The sequence below is a fragment of the Osmia bicornis genome, chromosome 14, assembly GCF_907164935.1.
Source record: "Osmia bicornis bicornis chromosome 14, iOsmBic2.1, whole genome shotgun sequence".
In the NCBI taxonomy this organism is placed as follows: Eukaryota; Metazoa; Arthropoda; class Insecta; order Hymenoptera; family Megachilidae; genus Osmia; species Osmia bicornis.
In genome coordinates, this window is record NC_060229.1 from 8,263,954 (window position 1) to 8,285,477 (window position 21,524).

The 21,524-nt window shown below is 41.4% G+C and overlaps 1 protein-coding gene across 1 annotated transcript; it reads left to right on the forward strand.

The window, feature by feature from the left end:
* The first annotated feature begins 2,094 nt into the window (after window positions 1-2,094).
* Window positions 2,095-4,838, forward strand: LOC123988479. Its single transcript, XM_046288727.1, has 5 exons — window positions 2,095-2,614; window positions 2,705-2,773; window positions 3,056-3,154; window positions 3,247-3,352; window positions 4,678-4,838. The coding sequence occupies exons 1-5, from the start codon at window positions 2,612-2,614 to the stop codon at window positions 4,836-4,838; spliced, it is 438 nt and encodes a 145-aa protein (XP_046144683.1). The 5' UTR covers window positions 2,095-2,611.
* The last annotated feature ends 16,686 nt before the right edge of the window (window positions 4,839-21,524 follow it).

Consider the following 21,524-nt stretch of genomic DNA (forward strand, 5'->3'; position numbering starts at 1 on the left):
CAAGGATAGAATATAGCATGCCCTCTCATTCTCGCACTATGCGTTTCCGAAGGCATGTAGAAGCACATGAACGAAACATGCTCCAATTTACTAATTGCGTGTTACACACCCTCTTATTTCTTTTGACGATTATTAGTGCACATCTGTAAACGAATATTATATAATTATTGCTAGGTTTTAAATAATACACAGGACATGTAATTACAAATTATTGGAAATGGGTTAAATATAAATAAAACACATAAAAATAGACTTATATTCTTTCACTTTATTATTTGCTAATAACACACGAAAGACGTCTGCACGGTTAGGGAGCTAACGAAGAAGTAAAAGCCAAAAAGAAAATCATGGCCAAAAAGCCCTTGTTGGGTCCACTTAAGAAAAGCTAAAAATAGATGTACCTGGAGTTTATTGCTCAGGCCTTTTCCGGGCGAAACTCTACAGGCTATCGGTCCCAACTTAAGAACCGTTAAAGTCAACGTTCAATGTCTTTCAACACTCGGCTTATTTTTGCGCCAAGATTATTTCAGATAATCCAACACAAATATTCAAAATATTCCCCAAATTATTGATATACATAAATGGATATATAATATACGCAAAGATGTTTTAAATGCCACTCTTGAAGAAATAAAGAAAATGTAATTGTAAAACTCTTTTTCACTGGCGCATCGACAAGGAGTTTTGTATATTTTGTATATTGTTGTTACTCGCAGTATAGTAATTCCTCCGAGATTGCGACTGACTGTGGTCGGAATCGAAATGTTGCAATGACAGTAGAGGAGACTCGAAATTCTATGACTGGGCGGCAAGACTCTGTCGTCGCGGCTCGCCTTTGCAGTACAAAAGGGTCGTAAAACAGAAGGATAGCATGCGAGGCTCGGAACACATCATAATAGCTAATAATAGAATGAGAAAGCATATTCCATCGTTCTTCTACTAATTGCCGTCACCCAAACAAAACATCGGCTTCTCGCTTTCACAGACCTCTCACTCATTTTTCGGAGCTCTTTTCTAAAGGAGAAGGATGGAGTTTTGAGCCGGAGCAGCGAATTGCCAATGTATCAATGGATCAAGGCCGTGCTGTTGAAATTTTTCACGTGACAATTCAGTCGAAACACGATGTACGTCGGATTATTTATAACAGAGCACGGTAGGATTTGCACTTTTCAGCTGATTTTCAGCAGGCTCCGCGTACCGCTATTCTCATTGCGGCGACATTTAGCACGCAACTCACGATCCGTTCGAGGCTCAGGAGCGTATCACTCATAAACGTACGCTGTCAATAGCTTTCCACCTCACCCACGAGGTACTATTGTCGATGCGTTTGTTTTTAGTGGTTGCCAGCATACGTTTACGAGTGATACGCTCTTGAGCCTGGAATGATTCGCAGGCTGCGCGCTGAACGTCGCGGCAAGGGGAATAGCGGTTGGCGGAGCAACCTGAAAATAGGCTGAAAAGTGGAAATCTTGCTCAGCTCTGATTTATAACTATTGATATACGGGCAAAATAAAAATTAATATTAACAACACAATCACGGTTATGATTAAATAAGATGCCAGGAATCAATAGTTAGTTCTTCGAACTCCCTGGACTAAGGGCGTCAGTAACCCAATACATATACATAAAGTGTTGAAAAGGAGATAAGGGCTAATGAGAGCCGGCCCGCCTGGCATGAGGATTTTTGGCCTCTGCCAGTCAGTCGTAGTAGAAACGCTAAAGAGAAAACATTACCAACAATTCAAAATACGTGTCTATTTTATTACTTAAAATACCTTAATTCCCATAAACCAATAATAACAATCCGAGTTTGTAAGAAACGATAATTTATAACAGACATTGTAACCGTAACAATGATAAAAAAAACGTGGGCATCGCGGGACGGCCGATTTGAGCAAAGCTCAAGTCATAATGCGTAAATTTACAGTTTACAATTGATTTAGTAATTTCATGGTATAATATTGAAAATGAAAATAAAATTGTCAATATTAGAGAAATGATATTTCTTAGTATAAATATATACGGCGAGATCGTCTTTTGTCGCGAATGTTCTCGTACGCACGATCGACGCGAAATGTCGCTGGATGTCCGCTTTCAAAACATGCGAATGGGAGACAAATAGCGGAGAGGGGCCCGAGAATTGGAGTCGATGGTACGCGCCATCATGGTAGGCGCCGAACGCGCAAAGGAGAGCTCTAATATAAAAAATGAAAGAAGGGAGAGAAGGGAATATGTAATATTGTATTACATATTATAAAATACCATGATATTACTGCATCGAAAAATAATGACTTCATGCAAATCTATAATATAAAACATAACTTACCTTTCTTGCCGTTTTTTATTTTTAGATACACGCTTTGCAAATATGGTATAACTCCGATTTTTCTTATTCCCTTTCAAATGCATTCTGCTTCTTGCATTTTCACTTTCTTCTTTTCGTTCCATATTCACACAATTAGCACAATAATGTATAAAAATGAAATAGTTCAAAAGTTATAAATAATACACAACAAATGAAAACTCTATTGAAAACTCTATTGCTTTCTTGCGCGTGTTCACCGTTGTGCGGAAAACAAAAGAAAATCAGAGAGAGCATCAGAAATCCAAGATGGTAAGTACCTTCAAGACGCACGTACATTCGTGTCTTTCTTATTTTATGAAATAAGAAGTTTATATTATTATTTACTGTGCATATTTTTAGGATAAAATGGATTGTTCAACTGCCGAGAGGCAGAACGACAAAGAAGTAGGAGAAAATGGAGATAATCACGTAAGTACCTTCACGCTTACTATTTTTTTCACTTTTATTCTTCTATGTGTTGTGTGAACTGCGATTACTTATATGAAAAGTCGCGATTTTCGGAAATTTAAATTATTTATAACTTTTAAATGCATTCACCGATATAGATGAAATTTTTAGCATACACACAACTCATCTGAATCTACAAAAGTCATTTCATTTGAAAAATTACCATTCTCTATTTTTTCAACAAATTGTAATTTTTTAAAACGATAACAATACTTTAAAAATATTTTAAATTTTCATATTTAGGAACAGATAAATCAGGGGAGTAATGAAGAGTCCCAAAAAAGGAAGGAGGAACCAGTCAACAGAGTATTACTGGAGTTAATTGAAACATATAAAAAACAAGTAAGTATACACATATAATTGCGATTTCTTAGCGTGGAATCAACATCCATATGATTATACTACAATAATTATGTTTATGTTCCATCTTACAGAATGCAGAGCTAAAAAAAGAGTTAAAGCGACTGAAACACAGTCGAGGGGCTAGAGGAGGAGGTAGTGGAAGGGGCGGTAGAGGAAGAGGTGGTACAGGAAGAGGAGGTAGAGGAAGAGGCGGAGGAAATTGGAAAAATTTTGGAAAAAATAATCCAACCATTATTTTTAAATAAAAAAGAAAAAAAATACTATGGTTTCTTTCTTGTTCATTCTACCCAGACCCTAATTATAATATAAGTAAATATAATATTATTAGTACATAATTTTTTAATATATAGGTGTATTTTAAAAAACATAAAGTAAAATAAATAAAATAAATACATATTCAAATCTTTTTTTTCAATTGGCAAGAAGTATATTATCGCGTTTTTTTACAGAAGAACAATATTTATATTTAATTATATTTGTGCATATTAACTAAGTTTGTTCATCTATTTCCTATTGACTTTTTACAAATTTACTGTAAAGATATTGTCTTTTGCCATGATTACACGTTAGCAGACGTTTTCCTTATACGCCACCTTCTAACCACTAGCAGAACTAAATTTGTCACGTGACCTGCTCTGTATTATCCACAAAATGGCGGAACTGATCTGTGAGAATGCTTTTACGGGCATCCGTTATTCGTCCTTATTTCGCAACAAATGAAGACAAAATAGATCTTAAATTACAGGTAAGGGTTGTGGCTAGGCCGGTCAACTCATGATTTCAATCACAGCACTCTTTTAGTGGCCTAAAAATGCTTCGATTCCGCGAATGTATTTTGTCGATTTTTTAACTCGACTTTAAACGCTTATATTACTAAACATCAACATAATCCCACTGAAACATGAGTTGAGCGGTGTGCATTGGACCTTCCTCTTTCGAATAAGCCCTCACCCAGCCCTAAATGTTCTCATACAAGGACGAATAACGGAAGCGCGTAAACCCATGTTCATACCCATTTTTGCCGGTAATGTCAACGCGCTACTACATATTACCCGTGTCTACCCCCTTAAGCGGAGATGCGATGGGGTTTGCTCGCGACGTTCTTGGATGACTGAACGCCTTTAGGTCATCCGAGTCGGTCGATGTGTAAACAACATCGTGGCTACACAAATGTTCTCCATTAAAGCCCCTTGGGTTGCCGGAGGTGTCTATGGCCGGTGCGGAGCGAGCTTTTAGTGGGTATTAGGGTACTGTAACGATCCAGTTCGAGGAAACTCGGGTTGGTAAGTACCTTCGATTCCCACACTGCCCGAAACCCCTCCTAACCCGACGGGTTCCTCGCGTACGCAAATGTATTTTCTCGCTGTCTAACCCCCCCCCCCCCCCCAAAGGATGTATTAGTATGCGTATTAGACTATGGGTACAGCCAACACTCTGGACAACAACCAATTACACTAAGTATCGGAAATTATCAACGACAGCAACTTGTACTGTTCCCTCAGATATGAACGGACCTCTCTACAGGTCGCAATCGGTTTCTGGGCAAGCCAGAGCTATGTGTAGTACAGGCCGTGTTCAAGAAGCTCCGCTCCTCGCTAGCTCTTTACACTTGATAGGTGACTCTAAACCTACATGTAGTGAACACGTTGCGAACCATGAGTAGAAGGTCTGTAGATCCGTAGAAACTTGCACTTGTCGCTGTAAAGAATTTAATTTAGCATGGGTTACTTTGTCGTTATATCCCTACCAAAGTGGTTCAGCGCTGAGCAACCGTAGCCTTTCCTCTATTACTAGAGTAGTAGCTGCTAGAGGTGTGCGAGTATTCGTAATTTACAAGCCGAGCTGAACTCGCTTCGATTGTTCGAGCTGAGTCGATCGCTTGAATTTGCCGAGCTACTCGAAATCGACGAACTGTTTGATATAAAAGCGAGCTACTCGAAAAAGTCGAACTACTCGAATATTCGAGCTCTTGTGAAACTTCGATTTACTTGAAGATGAATTTTCAGTTCGAAAATGTTCGAATTACTCAAATATATTGGAGCAGATGTTTAACTTTCGAGTTATTCGTACAAATTCGAACTGTTCGAGTTACACGAATATTCATCTATTATTATTGGTAGAATCACCATCCATAGAAGTTGAAGGGAAAGAAGAGTATGTAGAATAAAAAAAAAACAGTTGACTATTTCACGAGGGCTCGAATATTCGAGTAGTTCGATTTTTCAGAGTAGTTCGCCGATTTCGAATAGCTCGGCAAATTCAAGCGATCGACTCGGCTCGACCGACCGATCATTGTTCGACTCGAAATTCGAGTACTCGAATAAATCGAGTACTCGCACATCTCTAGTAGCTGCACTCGACCGAAGTCGAAGTCGAGCTGACCATGGTCGAAACCAAACTGATTTTCTCCGCGTCGCACACCTCTATTTATAGTCAGATTTTGCTGACCAAGCGCTTTTTTTCTATATAGGATTCCTTTTGACTTCTGGAATTTCCCAGCACGTGTCTCCCGAGCACCCCTACTCCTTAGTCTTCACGCGGACTCCCTACCTTTAACGCGAGCTACCCTTCTTTTTTTTTATTTCAAAAAGTCCTAGGCTCTCATGTTCGCCCATGGACTGATATACAAATTGTGCTTACTTACTATACAAAATGTGCTTACTCTCTATAAAGATTTGCTTACTTACTTACTGTACATCTTATGATCATAGTAATATTGCATTCAGCGTAAAGCTGTGAAGTCAGGTACATGAATTCTTATATAAATCTAATGGATTTAGACTCGTTAACAGTTTGTGACGCAGCACGTTACCTTATCCTAACTTATTTATATTGATATATTATTGAGAAATAAGAAGTGACTTATTATACGTAATTCTTTGATAAGCGGTTTGGCTAGAAAGATATCAATGTTCAACGGAAGTTGCCAGCGCCTGTGCCGGAGGTGATTTAAGAGAACCGGTCTGTGCGTTTCTATCAGTGAGCATTGCCATAATACATGGTTTAAATTCTCCGCTGCCATTCCACATTGACATTGGGGGGAGTCGACTACTCTTATTCGGTGAAGTGCCTCCTTGAGGCTGTAATGGTCTGCCCGAGCGCGACATATCCACGAGATGATGTTCCTAGGCAACGTCACCTGGTGGAACCAGGGCTTGGTGTCGCCCTTGAAAAAGGACCTGAAATATCTACTTCCTGTGGGTGCGTGACCTTGCGATTTGTTTATCCAGGTTTGTGAGGAAGGTGCCCACATTTCCTCCCTATACTTGACGAACATGTCGCTCACTGGAACCTTCCAGAGCCAGCCTCGCAGCCGCTAACTGAATTCTTTCAATTTTTTGCAGCATCCTTGTGCTCCTGGGAAGAGTAATGTGTAGGCAGTACTCTATTTTGGAACGGATGAGACTTTTATATATCGTTACGAGGGTGTTAGATTCCGTGCCCCACCAGGTGCCTCGAAGGAACCTAATAATGTTGAGCGATTTGCGTGCCTGGGTGCTGACGGCTTCTGTGTGGCGGTGAAAGTTGAGTTTTTGATCAATATGGATACCAAGGAATTTTGCCGAAGTTACATTGCTTATCTCTGTGTTCCCCAGTTTGATTGATATAGATCCCGGAGGGTTAACCCTGCCGTTGAACACCATAAATTCGGATTTGGATGGAGCGATGTTTAATCCTAGTGCGTTTAGCTTGTTTATCATGATGTTGGCGACTGATTCTACCTATTGGCAGGCGATTTGCTGGTTGGAATTGGTCGTGAAGATACCTATATCATCGGCGAATTGGAGGATGGTTGTGTCGTCTGGGAGATCCGAGTCGACGTCGATCATATACAGCGTATAGAGAAGAGGGCTCAAGACCCTACCTTGAGGAACGCCTTTGTGAACTTCACGGACAATGCTCTGGGTTTGCCCTGTTTCGTCTGTTGCATGAAAGTGGGCTCTTCTGAAATTGGTGAGCCTGTGTATGAAATGTAATGGATTAGAGGAAATTCCAAGATGGGTGAGCTTCCGGATCAGGAGGTCAGGAATGACATTATCGAAAGCCGCTTCAATGTCCAGGAAAACAGCCGAGGTGGTATGGCCCAAGAGGAGACCACTATCAATCTGAGTAGTTAATCCCAGAATGTTGTCAGCTGTGCACCGGTTTTTCCGAAAACCGGACTGTCTTTCCGGGAGAAGATTACGGTGCTCGAGCCAATAGCTCAGTCTGTACGCTACCAGCTTCTCAAGCAATTTGCAGGCACAAGAAGCCAAGGCTACCGGTCTAAGGCCCTTTCGATTAGCCTTCGAAATGAAATGGATTCTGCAATCCCGCCACTCTTCCGGGTATGTGTGCTGTGTGTAGATGCTGTTTAACGAATCGAGCAGTGCCAGTCTCCAGGAATCAGGAAGGTTCTTGAACATAGTGTATTCCAAACCGTCCATGCCTGGAGCCGACTTGGTTTTAAGATTGCTGATGGCGAAGTTGAGCTCTTGGAACGTGAAGCCAGTGTCGAGAGAAGGATCGACGTTGTTAGCCACAATTTCTCTGGGTGCCCCACCCACCCAAGGGGGGCACAGTTTATCAATAAGGGCGACTATTTCTCTAAACTGAGGAGGATTGTCTGTTGTATCTGTTTTGGTCCAGCTGTTCTTGAATATTTTAATTTTTTTCCAGAATTGGGTAATATCGGTGTAGGCATTCAGTTCGGACGCCATTCCTCGGAAACTGTCCTTCTTCTTGCCTCTTATTAACTTCCTGGTTGCTGCTGCTTGCCTTTTGTAAGCCACCCAGTCCGTCGATGCTCCAGTATGCTGCCATTTGCGAAAGAGGGCCTTCCTGCATCGAAAGGCTCTGTCACAATCCACGTCCCACCACGGAACCGGGTTCCTGTGGCGCTCCGGAGGAATGGGTTATGGTTTCGGTGTTGCTTCTTTTGCTGCTTCTCTCATCTTGCTTGTAATGAATCTATACTGTTCGAGAGTGTCTAGGCTCGGGAAGCTATCTGTGAACAAAATCGGGTATTCTGACTCCAGTAACGTTTTATATTTGAACCAATCCGTTCGTTTGGAGGTGATTCTGTTGGTGGGAGTCCTGTGAATGTATTTTTGCATTTGTATGTGCACCGAAATGGGGAAATGGTCTGAGCCCCATAGGTCGTTTTGTTGTTCTGTGTTGATGAGATGAGCCATGGTGCACGGAGAGATTATTAAGTCCAGGTTACTATTGCGTTGCCCAAACTGTTCGATGTGAGTGGAAGAGGTGTCATTAAGGATGAGGCAAGCGTTACGGTTCACAGCTTGGAGCAGAAGTTCTCCCGACCTGTCCGTGGTTTCACAATTCCAGGCTACGTGGTGAGCGTTGAAGTCTCCCAGTAAGATGTATTGGGTATGAGTGTTAAGCATACTCAGAAGACGATCCCATTTGTCCTGTTGAAGTACCACCCCTGGAGGCCTGTAGCAGAGACAAATGGGCAGGCTGACTCCTTTGCATGTCAATTTTATTGTTAGGGACTCAGTGATCCCGTCTTCTACTAAGATGTCCGGCATTATGCTCCATTGGAGGGAGTTTTTGACGAAGATCGCCAGGCCGCCCCCTCGCCGATTACCCCTGTCTTTCCTTATGGTTTTAAATCCAGGAATTTAAAAATTGGTATTAGGGTTGAGCCAGGTTTCCGTGATGGCCAGAATGTCGAATGAGGACGAGTGTTTCCACAGTTCCTCTCTTTTGTTGGCCAATTGCCTGCTATTCCAAAGTAAGATTTTAATTCCCATAGCTGTACTATCCATTGTTACGCTTTAACTTTGAGGGTTTTCTGGACCAAGACCTTGGACTTTGCTTCTGGCTTACTGGTTACAAGGTGCTTCGTGTTCGCTTTCTTAGCAGGGCTTGATGACTGGAGCTGCTGCTCTGTTTCTCCTGTACTTGTGTGCCTTGTGATTGAATTTCGGATGAAGAATATTCTTTTCTTTCTACTTTTGATGTTGATGGTGACCCTCCCTTCTCAACCGAGTGAGTGGTCGCTGGATGAGATTTGGAGTAGGTTTTAAACGTCTTATCACTCCAATGATTGAACGTATGTCCTGATGGGCGAGACATGCCCCCAATAGTTTTAAGTTTGAATTCCCCCTCCAACGTTGGTGCAGGGAGAGAAGGAAAATTATGTTGCGGAGTGACTTTAGGAATGTCCTTTTGAATTGTAGGGAGTACTGCAAATTGCTCCATGCTCTGTTTAGCCCGTGAGCACGCTTCATAGATGCTTATATTATTGTAAGCCATTATTGTGTTGATCTCCTTTTCGTACTTCATTTTTGGACAGTCACTATGAAAGGTGCGGTGACTACCTTGGCAATGTATGCATTTGGTATCCTTTCCTGTGCACTCGTGCTCCTCCTGATTCTTAATATTACCACAGTTTAGGCACACAGGGAGTGACCTGTATTTGGTTTGGGAGTGCCCAAATTTGCCACAGTTCCTGCATGTTCTTACCCTTTCAATATAAGGTTCAATGTTTTTGTTGAGAAGTTCATACAATTGTATTTTAGTTGGGAGAGTTGACCCCTCGAAAGTAATAAGGACTGTTTCGCTGGGAACCCAGGAAACCTCTTTGGTGGTAGAATCAACCTGTCTTCTGTCCATCCGCTTGGCCTGGATTATCTTGCATGGGGATACTGCTAGATCCAGGAGGTCCTCGATTGGATATTCCAAGCTAAAGCCTTTCAGCAAACCTTTCCTTTCTACAGAGTGACGAGGCACAAAGGCCTCCAGTCCATGCTTTCCTACCTTTGGAGATAAGATCAGTCTGTTTGCCTCCGTACCGTTGTTGAACACAGCCTCTGCTTTGTTGAAGCCTCTGGGACGCAATTGATGAGCTCCTGCCTTCATTGAATGTAGTGCTTTCGCAATTGCCACCATGTTGTGACTCCTACTTTTCTTGCAGTGCGTTTCAGCCAGTCGAATTTCAACCAAGGCTGGACCACTGTGAGCCTCAGGGTACATTCTTACAGTAGGAATGTTTGGTATGTTGTTCGTATTTTTCCTTTTCATATTTTCTTTCTCATCCCCTGATGGGGAAGGGCACTTTCTTTTGAGCGGTTTCAAAAGGGTGCTATTACCAGGTTTCTTTTTTCTGGGACTGACCACAGACCATACCTCCTCTGCTTCCATCTCCATTGTGGTGCTCTGAACCTCTCCCGGTCCCGCAGGGCCAGGGAGAGGAGAACGCGGGTGTACCCGCAACAGGTTGGCGTGGGTAAGCTAACCTCAAAATCCTGCAAGGACGATTCGTCGTGTGTATTACTTTCTTCAACCCGAGGGGTTCCTATTTCCTCTTCGCAAAACCACTTCGTGAGACTCTCCAATTGCTTTCCTTGCGTCAATACTGCGTTTCAATTAAAAATTTTAAAATCACTCCGAATCACCACCGATTTTTTCCTTGTTTTTTCTACTTAGTTTTATATGTCGCGAGCTACCCTACTCTAAACGCGAGCGGGCACGCCATATAATTCTATAAACGTTTACTATAATACAATAATTATCGACTATTACGACTAAGGTGCCGCTGGGACGTTACAATATTGTAAATACTTGTAAATAATACCTTTGAAAATACTTCCAAATATTTACTGCAATAAAAATCATGTGTAATTATAATTAATGTAATATAGGAATAGTAATAATTTATACTTACGCGTTGTATTTAATTTAACGGCTACTTCCTCCCATAATTTATCTAACATAAATCGGTTGTCATGGTCACTACTTCTCTGATCCCATAATGGGGATTTAATAAATACTTCGCCGATTAATTTTTCAATGTCCATCTTCAATTTGGTTATGAATAATAGCAAATATTATTGATAGGTATTTGTTTATCGACGCTTCTATCGTTATGAAGTTGTCTTATTATCAGAGCTACCAGATATATTTTTTCGCAGCTATTATCATTGCTATGATCGACGCTCATATCGTTTATCGACGCTCCAACATAAACGTACCCTTTACATCGCTTCTTAATTAATGAAAGCCTAACGTAAGACTGTACAATGATATATATCTGCAAACTAAAGTTGTAGGAATTTTGTTTTTATCCTTTCAATTACATATTTCTCCACCTATAATCAAAATTATACAATTCTCTTTCTAAGTATAATTTTATAGCACTACAGATAACTATTTTAACAAATATATACCTTCTGCAATTTTGTTTGCCGTTGATATTTACAAATTTTTATTCTAGTTTATTGAAATTCACTTAAGATATCAAAATAATTGATAACGACAATTAATTACATGAATATTCACAAATATTTGATTATGATAAAATTAATCAATTGTTTGATTATTATTGTTCGTATCTAGTCACATCAAGACAATAACAAATGATGAACAAGAATTTTATATTCTAGAAATATTTCTATTTTCGAAATAATATGAAATTTTGTATTTCGTTTAGCATGGAGAATTTGTACCTATACCTCACGGCTGTAATGTCGATGGTACTCGCTCTCACTTAAGTCCACGGCGTTACTTATGTATATTAGAATTGTTAGTCTAATGGAATTGTCTTACTTACCTGGTACTGGACGGGTAGAACCTATTGCAAGTGGATCGTCCAGATGTTGGATCAGGAGGGCGGATAGTCCAAGTAAAGCTCACGTATTTTCGATCACCAATTAGTTTATTCACTTGTGTTTACATTTCGTTATTCGCAGGTGTCTTTACAATTGAAGATCAACGGAACCTTGCTCTGTCGAAGTACTGAGCTTCGTAGCAGAGTCGTGTAGGTTCAGACTATTCAGTTAATTAAGTTACTGGAATCTTGCTCCGTCCAAGCACTGAGCTTTCATAGCAGAGTCATGTAGATTCGGAATGTTTAGCTAATCCCGTATCTTGCTCTGTCGGGGCGTGGAGCCGTCGTAGCAGAATCGTGTATGAATTTGAAAATTGATACTTAAATATTGTACTCGCGGATTGTATTATACTTCGCGGGTTGTGTTGAAGATGTATGTTCCGACCGTTCGACGGAACAAATGTGCGAGAATTTCTAAAGGAAGTTTATGACAGTTCTTCGATGAAAGGCTATTTCTGAGTTTAGGGATTTTAGCATTTTCTGGCAATAACCGTTTACCTTTTTGAACCGATTTTAAGTTTCGTTTTCTTCCTCAATACCTCCGCTCATGTCATAAACTGGCTTTTCCGAAGGGTAAATTAAAATTCAGTATTTCGTAACGGTACCCGAGCCTTCGAGGGTCAACCAAAATGGAAAAATCCCGGCGTTGCCGAACTTTCGAGGTTCTCGTGTACGCACCGATATCGCCCCACCCTCTTTAGACAAAGACGCGCTAAGGGCGCTAGAGAGGGTGGGACCGATCTTCAGCGGGACACGCCAATTGGAATTTTGACTTTTCGCAGGAAAACCAATCCGCGCGTTGTCCCCCAACTCGACGTTTCCATCGGAGCTAATATAGCCGCGTTCGTAACGCATCGAGACTCACTACTTTACAAGATTACGTATGCGAATTTAAAAAAAAATAAGACCGAGAATAAAATAGTTTTAGACCACGCACAGCCATCGTTTTGGGGAAAAGTTTTTTTTTATCGTCCGATCTCATCGTTTCGGAGACCAGAAAGCACAAACAGTTAGAAACAATTAGTTCTGAATTTAACGCTACGTTCGGCAAATCACGACGAAATTGCCACGAGTCAAAACAATGTGTATTACTGTCGGAGCGTCCACTACTAAATATTTAGAAAACGTGCCGTCTAAAACTTTCATTAATCAGTGTTTATAGGGGAGAGTTGCCGAATTTGGACCGTCGCCTAGATTGGACCCATCACCTTATATTACCTCCTATAACAAATAATATCGCAGTATAGTCAGCATATCTAACATTGATGAATGGTTGCTTCATCGTAGTATACATCAATGTTAGATATGCTGCCTATACTGCGATATTATTTGTTATAGGAGGTAATATAAGGTGATGGGTCCAATCTAGGCGACGGTCCAAATTCGGCAACTCCCCCATAAAACGTGCCCGATATGAACTAACCGAAATTTCGTTCTGAGAAAAAGATAACGTTGAAGCACTTGGGAATAAGGGGCGTCGTCCTGCCTCAATAAAACAGTCGTCAACGGACCACGGTCGCGATCGGTCGAACAGTTTTTCTTTTCTCTACCACTTGTTAGTCGAAGTTTAGTAGTGTTTGCTGCGATTAGATTTCTACCATGAAGTCGAGTGCTTTTCCGCGATCACGTCAATTTTCTACCCCAAAAAACACCAACGCGTCCAGGGCCTTGCCGGTCCCTGAACACAAACTCAAGGTCCTGCCGGCCACAACCAACAAAACATAACGCCCGGGGCCTTGCCTGGTCCACTGATTACAAACCCAGGGGGCAACTAACAAACGTCTCCCTGCGCGGGGGTCCAACGGAACCCTAGTTCTATCTCTTCATACACGGACGTCTCCTCGCGCGGAAGTCTCCAACGGTGTCCTTGCGACTGGATAACTTTCCAACTGTGTCCTTGCGACTGGATGATCTCTCCGCGCAGGAGTCTCCTACGAGAGCTGCTTCCCGACACACCATAACACGCGATTAACAAATCGCTAAAGAATGTCGAACGTTCGGATACACTATATCATCCATATCACACGCGACACATTCATACACACAAATCAAACTTCAAGGGTTTTTTACGCCTTCGGACTTTTTCCCTTTCATTCAAACAACTTCAAGGGTTTCTTACGCCTTCGCGTTTTTTCCCTTGCATTCACAAATAAACTCTTATTTTACCACCGTAGTAATCTCGATTAATTATTTATCAAACCGGCGTCGACAGATCCTAAACATCCTTTCGAAACGTTCGGTAATTACGGTCCTTTTCCAAATCATCACCCTTATCGTTCTCAAGTGTTCAGTAAACTAAAGATCTAAAATCAAAGGGGGAAACAGATTTAAAAGAGCTGACATCGAGAAGACGAGCACACTCTATACTATATTCAACGAGACGAGTCACCAAGTCAAAACAAACAACTCCCTCGGTTTTCACGAGATCGGCTCTACGACTGCGGTCATTGGCTACCACATGCTACAACTCAGGGCCAAGTTATGGTGGTCCCTTGCCGAGGGCTCTTGTATGCAATGTCAGGCTTATCTTACGATGCGATTAGGGGATCCGGAACCCGTAAGACGGCCCTGCCCTGTTCACGTGCACGTGTTTATACTTGGTGACTCGTCTCGTTGAACATAGTATAGTACGAACCTTGGACGAAGAAAGATTTCTACTGCGCGTAGACTCGAAGACGGATATTATTGTTACTGCGCGCGAGAGTATTTGGCCGTGTTATTTTATAAAAATGTAATGAGGGTACGAGGTTGATTTGTTAATTCTGATGAACTACATTCCTTTGGGTTGTCAGCATTTTCACAATATGCCGACCCAAATATGTATATGCGATGGCCAGCCAATGTTCAAAGGGAAGAGCCGAAACGTATTGGTGTGACTAATACGAATTCAATTATAAAACTTTTTCATTTTTGACTTTTTTTTAGTGAAACTTTTACTAGCGTATTGGTGAAATTTTTCTGATTAAAATGATACCAAACACGATATAGTTTGAATGGGACGAGGTTTGTTATGGGGCGCTGTGAAAAATCCAGGCGGGCGGCAGTCAAATCGTACCGAAAAGGGACAATCTCAACATTCAGAATGAGAGAAGGACAGCATGACTGTAGTGCGTTTCACTCAGCGTTCGGGCGATGTTGCCTTTTTCGCTCGTCTTCGCTGACACAGTCAAGTGACGTAACCAAGCTAACGCTTGATTTTGGCTACGATTCCAAATCGGCAGCCTTCTTAGTTAGACGCCACCTTATAACTACTAGCTGAACTGAATTTGTCACGTGACTTGCTCTGTATTATCCACAAAATGGCGGCACTGGTTTGTGAGGATGCTTTTACGGGCATCCGTTATTCGTCCTTATTTCGCAACAGATGAAGACAAAATAGATCTTAATTTGCACGTAAGGGTTGTGGCTAGACCGCTCAACTCATGATTTCAATCACAGCACTTTTTTAGTGTCCTAAAATTGTTTCGATTCCGCGAATGCATTTTGTCGATTTTTTACCTCTACTTTGGACGCTTATAATACTAAACATCAACATAATTCCACTGAAACATGAGTTGAGCGGTGTGCATTGGACCTTCCACCCAGCCCCAAATGTTCTCATACAAGGACGAATAACTGAAGCGCGTAAACCCATGTTTAGGCCCATTTTTACCGGTAATATCAACGCGCTACTATTACCCGTGTCTACCCCCTTAAGCAATTGGGTTTTTGCTTTCTCTCGAAGCTCGTTACGATTTTTTTCAAATTGCGTCAAGAGTTGTTTCTCGATTACCTCTTTTAATAATAAATCGTCTTTGTTACGCATCTTTACGCCGAATAGCAGCTCAAACGGGGTCATTCCGATACTTCGCTGAAACGAATTCAATATTCTTTATAATTTGTCAACATATTTATACCATTTACTCGGGTCCTCTAAAGATAATTTTGAAAGTATAGCAATAATGGTTCTATTTAATCTTTCTACTTGGCCGTTTGTTCTCGGAAGACAAACAAAGTGACGCTATCGATAAAGGCAAAAATATGATTGTAATTATTATGAGTGGATTTTAAAGGTCCTAAGTGATCGATGTGGTATGCATGCAATGGAATACTATTTTAGTAAGAGGATATAAGAATCCTTCTTGTTTTCCTAATTTTCTATTTGCCAGAATACACGGAATAGAAGTGCTGATACATCGTTCTATTTTTTGCCTAAGATTCGGAATGAAATAGTCTTGAGAGATTATATTTTCGGTTCGCACGACTGCAACGTGTCCTTTTTGGTGAGTGTTACGTTGCGCGTGCGACGGCGCAACGTAAAAAGGAAGAAGATTAATTAAATAAGAGAAATGGATTACAATTAGATAGTTGAAAAACAATCTCCTATTTCCATCTCCTGAATTCTGGCGCGATGGTTGGTATTTCGCTGCCACCAGTCTCGAACGTATTTAACGCTCGCGACAATTAAAAGACGAACGACAGAAAATGTAACGTGATGTTAAATTTCAAAGATAGATAGATAATTAGCCTTTCGTTGGATTCGTCAGCGCTCTAGGTCCCGTACGAGTCCCTCCTTGAATCTGTATAGGTTGGTAAACGTGGTTATAAACTGAAAAGTGAAGGTATGCGTTTGAAAATGAATTTGACACTATTTATGAAAATGAAACTGGTTTAATTTGGAAAAGAAATCGAATGAATAACAAAATACAAAATACCAAGATTTGAGTTCGAATCTAAAAAAATAATTTTTAACAGAAAAAACATCCGACTTCGAAATGCCCTAAAAAGTGTAAAATAATTTCTATTTCATTTATACCAATATTCCATAGCTATTAATAATATCTACTTAATCGTTAAATAGGATACCAAATACATTTCAAAGTTTTCGGAGGCGGCGCAAAATTAAAAACTTTTCCTTTACTAGGAAGATCCAAACTCCGGCGTCGGCAACCTATGATAAATCACCCATTTGATAATTTCAAGTAAACAATATTCAACGGGAATCAACAAACCCATTGCGAATTAACTATACTGCAGTTCACGAGTGACCGCACTTAACTCGCACAGCTAGTGACCTACTGAGGTCTAGGGAGATTTTTAATAGTGCGTGTGATTCCCCTTTACAGCTTGCTTCTTACTTTGCGTTCACATCATTTTTTTTGCGACAAATAATAGGAATTTCATTGTATCGTGAAACTTTACAATATCATCACCGGTTATCAGTTATCGTACGTCATATATTTCTGCCCACCATTTATATGTTCGCAAAGTATAATAAGAAGCAAGCTGTAGAGGGGAATAACACACGTTATTAAAAATCTCTCTAGACCTAGTGAGGGGCGCGAGTTAAGTATGATCTCTTGTGAACTGCAGTATAGTGCATGTACATCAGGGGTGCTGCCAATTTCTCATATAATCGTTACAATTACAAATGTTTTCAGCCGGTCTTATAATTTTTCTCTTACGACTTATCAATTACCAAGTTTGCCATACCGCAATCAAATCGTTATTGGCAGCATCGTTTGTTCGGGTATTTTTAATTTTGCGCCGCCTCCGAAAACTTTGAAATGTGTTTGGTATCCTATTTAACGATTAAGTAGATTATATTAATAGCTTATTATATTAATAGTTTTTATTAATTCGAAAATGATTTTTGTCCACCTAAATCAGCCATTCGAACCACTGTGCGCCTCCGAAAACTTTGAAATGTATTTGGTATCCTATTTAACGATTAAGTAGATATTATTAATAGCTATGGAATATTGGTATAAATGAAATAGAAATTATTTTACACTTTTTAGGGTGTTACGAGCCGGAGGGGGCGGCTGCGTAGCCGGGGCTTAATTTAGGTAAATGGTAATTGTTAATGGCTTGACCAGTGTTGTTATTAACACTGGGAGCCTAAGGAAGTAGACGTGGAGACGAACCTACGTATGGCTAACGTAGGGAGCTCCAGGAGGTTGGCTATGGTGGACGAACCTACGTATGGCTAACGTAGGGAGCCACAGGAAAGGTGTAGAGTGGAGGACGAACCTACGTATGGCTAACGTAGGGAGCCTCAGGAGAGTGATATGCGGACGAACCTACGTATGGCTAACGTAGGGAGCCGCAGGAAGCGTTAGTATTAGGTCTCGTAACTTGATTGATGTACCTCGAGCGGTAAAGGTACACCTTAGTGGGTTTCTGGACAGTAAATATAATTGTACAATAGTATGTAAATTAAACTAGTATGAGTTTATTCTCTATTCCGGACCTTACAATTGTTGTGTGTAATTGTCGCAGTATTCAATGAATTGAACTCTAGGTTGCACGTTTGAAATGAGTTGAATAAAATAAGTTTAGTTTCGATTCCGCGAAGCAAGAATCTAATCCTTCTCGGTTTTCACGAACACGAGCAAACGGGGGCGGATTACAACGATTATAATAATGCTTAACAGCCGACATCGTACTGTATAGTTACTGTGAGTGCTTGAAAGGGACTTGAATACCCGATCTCGCAGAGTTTCCTCGTTGCAGAGATTATCCGAAAAAGAACGTACTGACGTGTATCGAACTGATTCTAGACTTCAACTAGACCCGAGGTGCCCTTGTCGCCACCCTTTTTATACTCAAAAACTAGAGTAAAAAGGGTGGTGGGGACTGACTCTACGTGACCCGTAGGACCGCGCCCTTGCTTTGCGTTGGTCTCGAATTTTCTAGAAGACGGTTGGTGTCGGGTGCACACATCCGATTCCATATAAGGAAATTTCTTGAGAAGGGTTTGTAACACCATATAAGGAAATTTCCAAGACGGATACGTAACATCTCCCCTCTAAGATGAAACATCGTTTGTTACGATGCTTTCACCATTCGGAGTCGGATGAGTACACCAAAATTGCCAAATGATTCTATTACTTTTGAACTGAACTATTGCGATGTGCGGTGTGCGTGTATGTAATTGTGTATATGTGGGGACTTAGCTTAGGGAGTCTTTGATTGATGGCCACCGTTGCTGGTTGATCGGTTGGATGCTGGCCCTTGGAGTGGCTGGTCCCATGTTGGTGGAGGGGTGCCTGGGCGCAGTTTCCTGCGTTTCCTCAGGCTATCACCCGGCGTCCAGGTTGCGATGTTGTCATCGGTGATCTGGGCCAGGAGCAACCCATTCTCCCAGATGTAAGACACCGCAGGTTGTCGGTTCTCCTTTCCTCGTTGCGATGCCATTGAGGTTCCCTGGTCGATTGCCTTTGGGTCTCGTGTCTGGCTGGCACGTCCAAGGTTGAACTTGCCGCTGCCTGGCTGGAAAGGTCCCTGTGACCTTATAATGGGCCCGGTGCGGTACTCCTTGAGCCAACTACCCATTTGTCCGGTTTGTATTGCGATCGTCCTTTGCGGTGTTTAAATTATCTGCTGCTATGTTGCGGGTTTCAGTCAGTCTTGTGATTAGATGAGTGAGGTAAGTTCCATAAGTATCCAATTCTTCTCCCTCTGGAAAAGAACTTGGTTGTCGGGCTGGTTTTCCAAAGATCAGCTCGTGCGGGGTGAAATTGGTAGCTTCGTGAACTGACGTGTTGTAGGATAGCGTTGCGAAAGGTAGGTACAGGTCCCAGTCCTCGTATGAATTCATGTAATGTTTTAAGTATTCTATAAGTACGATATGACTTCTCTCCAGAGAACCATTGGTTTGTGGTCTGTAACCTGAAGTAGTAACTTGTTTAATTTTGAAAATTTCTGCCAAGTGCGTCATGACTTTTCCCATAAAGCTTGTTCCTCTATCCGTTAAAATTTCACGAGGTGTTCCGAAAATTGAAATGAAATGTCTCGCGAACGCATCAGCTATGGTTGTAGCTTTGATGTTTGGTAGTGCAACGGCTATGCAATATTTGGTCAAGTTATCCTGCATGGTTAAGATGTGGCGGTTTCCCCCAGAAGTCTCAGGGAGTGGTCCAACAGTGTCTAGAGCGATTTTATCAAACGCTTCCAATGGTGTGTCTGTGATTAGCATCGGTTGTCGAGTTTTCGCTCTTATTAACTTCTGTTCTTGACAGCTTTTGCATTTCCTGATGAACTCTTGAATATCATTTCTCATTCCTGGCCATGAATATTTTGCTCTTATACGTTTGTAGGTTTTTGTTACTCCTTTATGTCCTCCTAATAAACTGCTATGGGCTTCCTCTATTATTTGTTTTCGGATGTTTTCAGATGGTAACCTTATTGTTCCCAGGCATAGGGTAATCTCTATGCTGGTATCTTTAAATACTTTATTAATCAGGGCTTGATATCTCTGAATGGTAGGTCGATCCTGCTTCCTGGTTATAGTCAGTCGAATATTTGTTGTCCTGGTTTCTCTGAGAGCGGTTCTCAAGTTTTGCAGTGCCGAAACGACGTCTTCTTCTTTGATTTCTTCCCAAAAATTCCGTGTAACAAAAACGGTAAAGATTTGAAATTCTTGCCTGGATGTGGTAATGACTTGTCCTTTCTTTGGATTATTGTTGCAGAGGTCCTCCTTTCCGAGATAGCCAAGATCGACAAGCATTCTTCCTCCAGGATCAATTAGTTGGCAATCTGCGGATGTCAAGTGTGCGTAGTTTCCCTTTGTGGTGATGAGCGTTTCTTCGCAATTTATTATTTTACAGCGGCCGTGATCATCTTGTTCTTCTTCCGATGATGAGTCTTCTGGGTGTGATGATAATGAGTCCGCTGCTGATTCATAGCAGATGGGCAGAGTATTACTAAAGTGCATTGGAGTGCTTTCTTGAATTTGTGTACCCGGTGGAGTCTGCGGTCTGGCAGGTTGTAGGGGTGGTTGTAAACCTTGGACATCTGGTCCGTCTGTTGGTGGTGTAGGAGGGTCAGGTAGTTCCACGACAGTAGACGCAGGCCTTATGGTAGTCTGACTGTTTTCCTCTTCATCGAAAGATATTAAATCTTCAGTATTTTGTGGAGTCTCGGAAGTGGTTGGACTTGGTATGAAATGACCAGCGGTTTGAGTGGAATGCGCTATTGGCATAAATGGAGAGGTTAGGTTGATATCATCCCGTAGTTCCAACAGATTTTGTGAAGGAGTAGGTAATGGTGATTTTATGATTGGTGTGATCCTGTCGGTTGGATCTTGATGTATTTTCCTTCTTCTAATTGATCGGGGTTGAGGCGTGATTGTCGCTTCATCAGAACTGCTGGTATCTTCCGTGTATGTTGGTCTTTTCTCCCGATCTCGTCGCAATTCATGGATGCGTCGACCAATGGTATCCGGCTGAGGGTCCGGGTTTGGTATTGGCACTTTGAACTCCTTGTCTTCTCGTGGAATCAAAGGGAGACAGACTGTAGGAGGGTTCCGGGATAAAGCGTCTGCGTTTTTGTTTATTTTCCCAGGCTTGTGAATAACATCGTACTCGTACTCTAAGAGTCTTAATTTCCATTTTACTAGCCGTGAAGTGGGGTCTTTAACTGAATGTAACCAAACCAGCGGTCGATGATCCGTGACAAGTGTAAATCTTCGTCCGAAGACATATGGTCGGAAATACTGTACTGCGTATACCATGGCTAGACACTCCTTTTCCGTTGCTGAATAATTTCTTTCGGCTGGATTCAAACTTCGAGAAGCGTATGCAATTGGTAAGTCTCGTCCAATTTCTCCTTGGCTTAAAACTGCCCCAATCGCATGATCCGAAGCATCCGTCGTGATAACAAATGGTCGTTCAAAATCTGGATATTGTAATATTGGTTGTGTACAGAGTTCTTTACACAATAGTTCAAAACTCCCTTGTTGTTCTTCAGTCC

What these genes read in the sequence shown, in the direction of transcription:
- LOC123988479 (XM_046288727.1), top strand. An exon ending in GAGAAAATGGAGATAATCAC is followed by an intron (nt 2,774 to 3,055) that starts GTAAGTACCTTC and finishes TTTCATATTTAG; the next exon opens with GAACAGATAAATCAGGGGAG. An exon ending in TTGAAACATATAAAAAACAA is followed by an intron (nt 3,155 to 3,246) that starts GTAAGTATACAC and finishes TCCATCTTACAG; the next exon opens with AATGCAGAGCTAAAAAAAGA.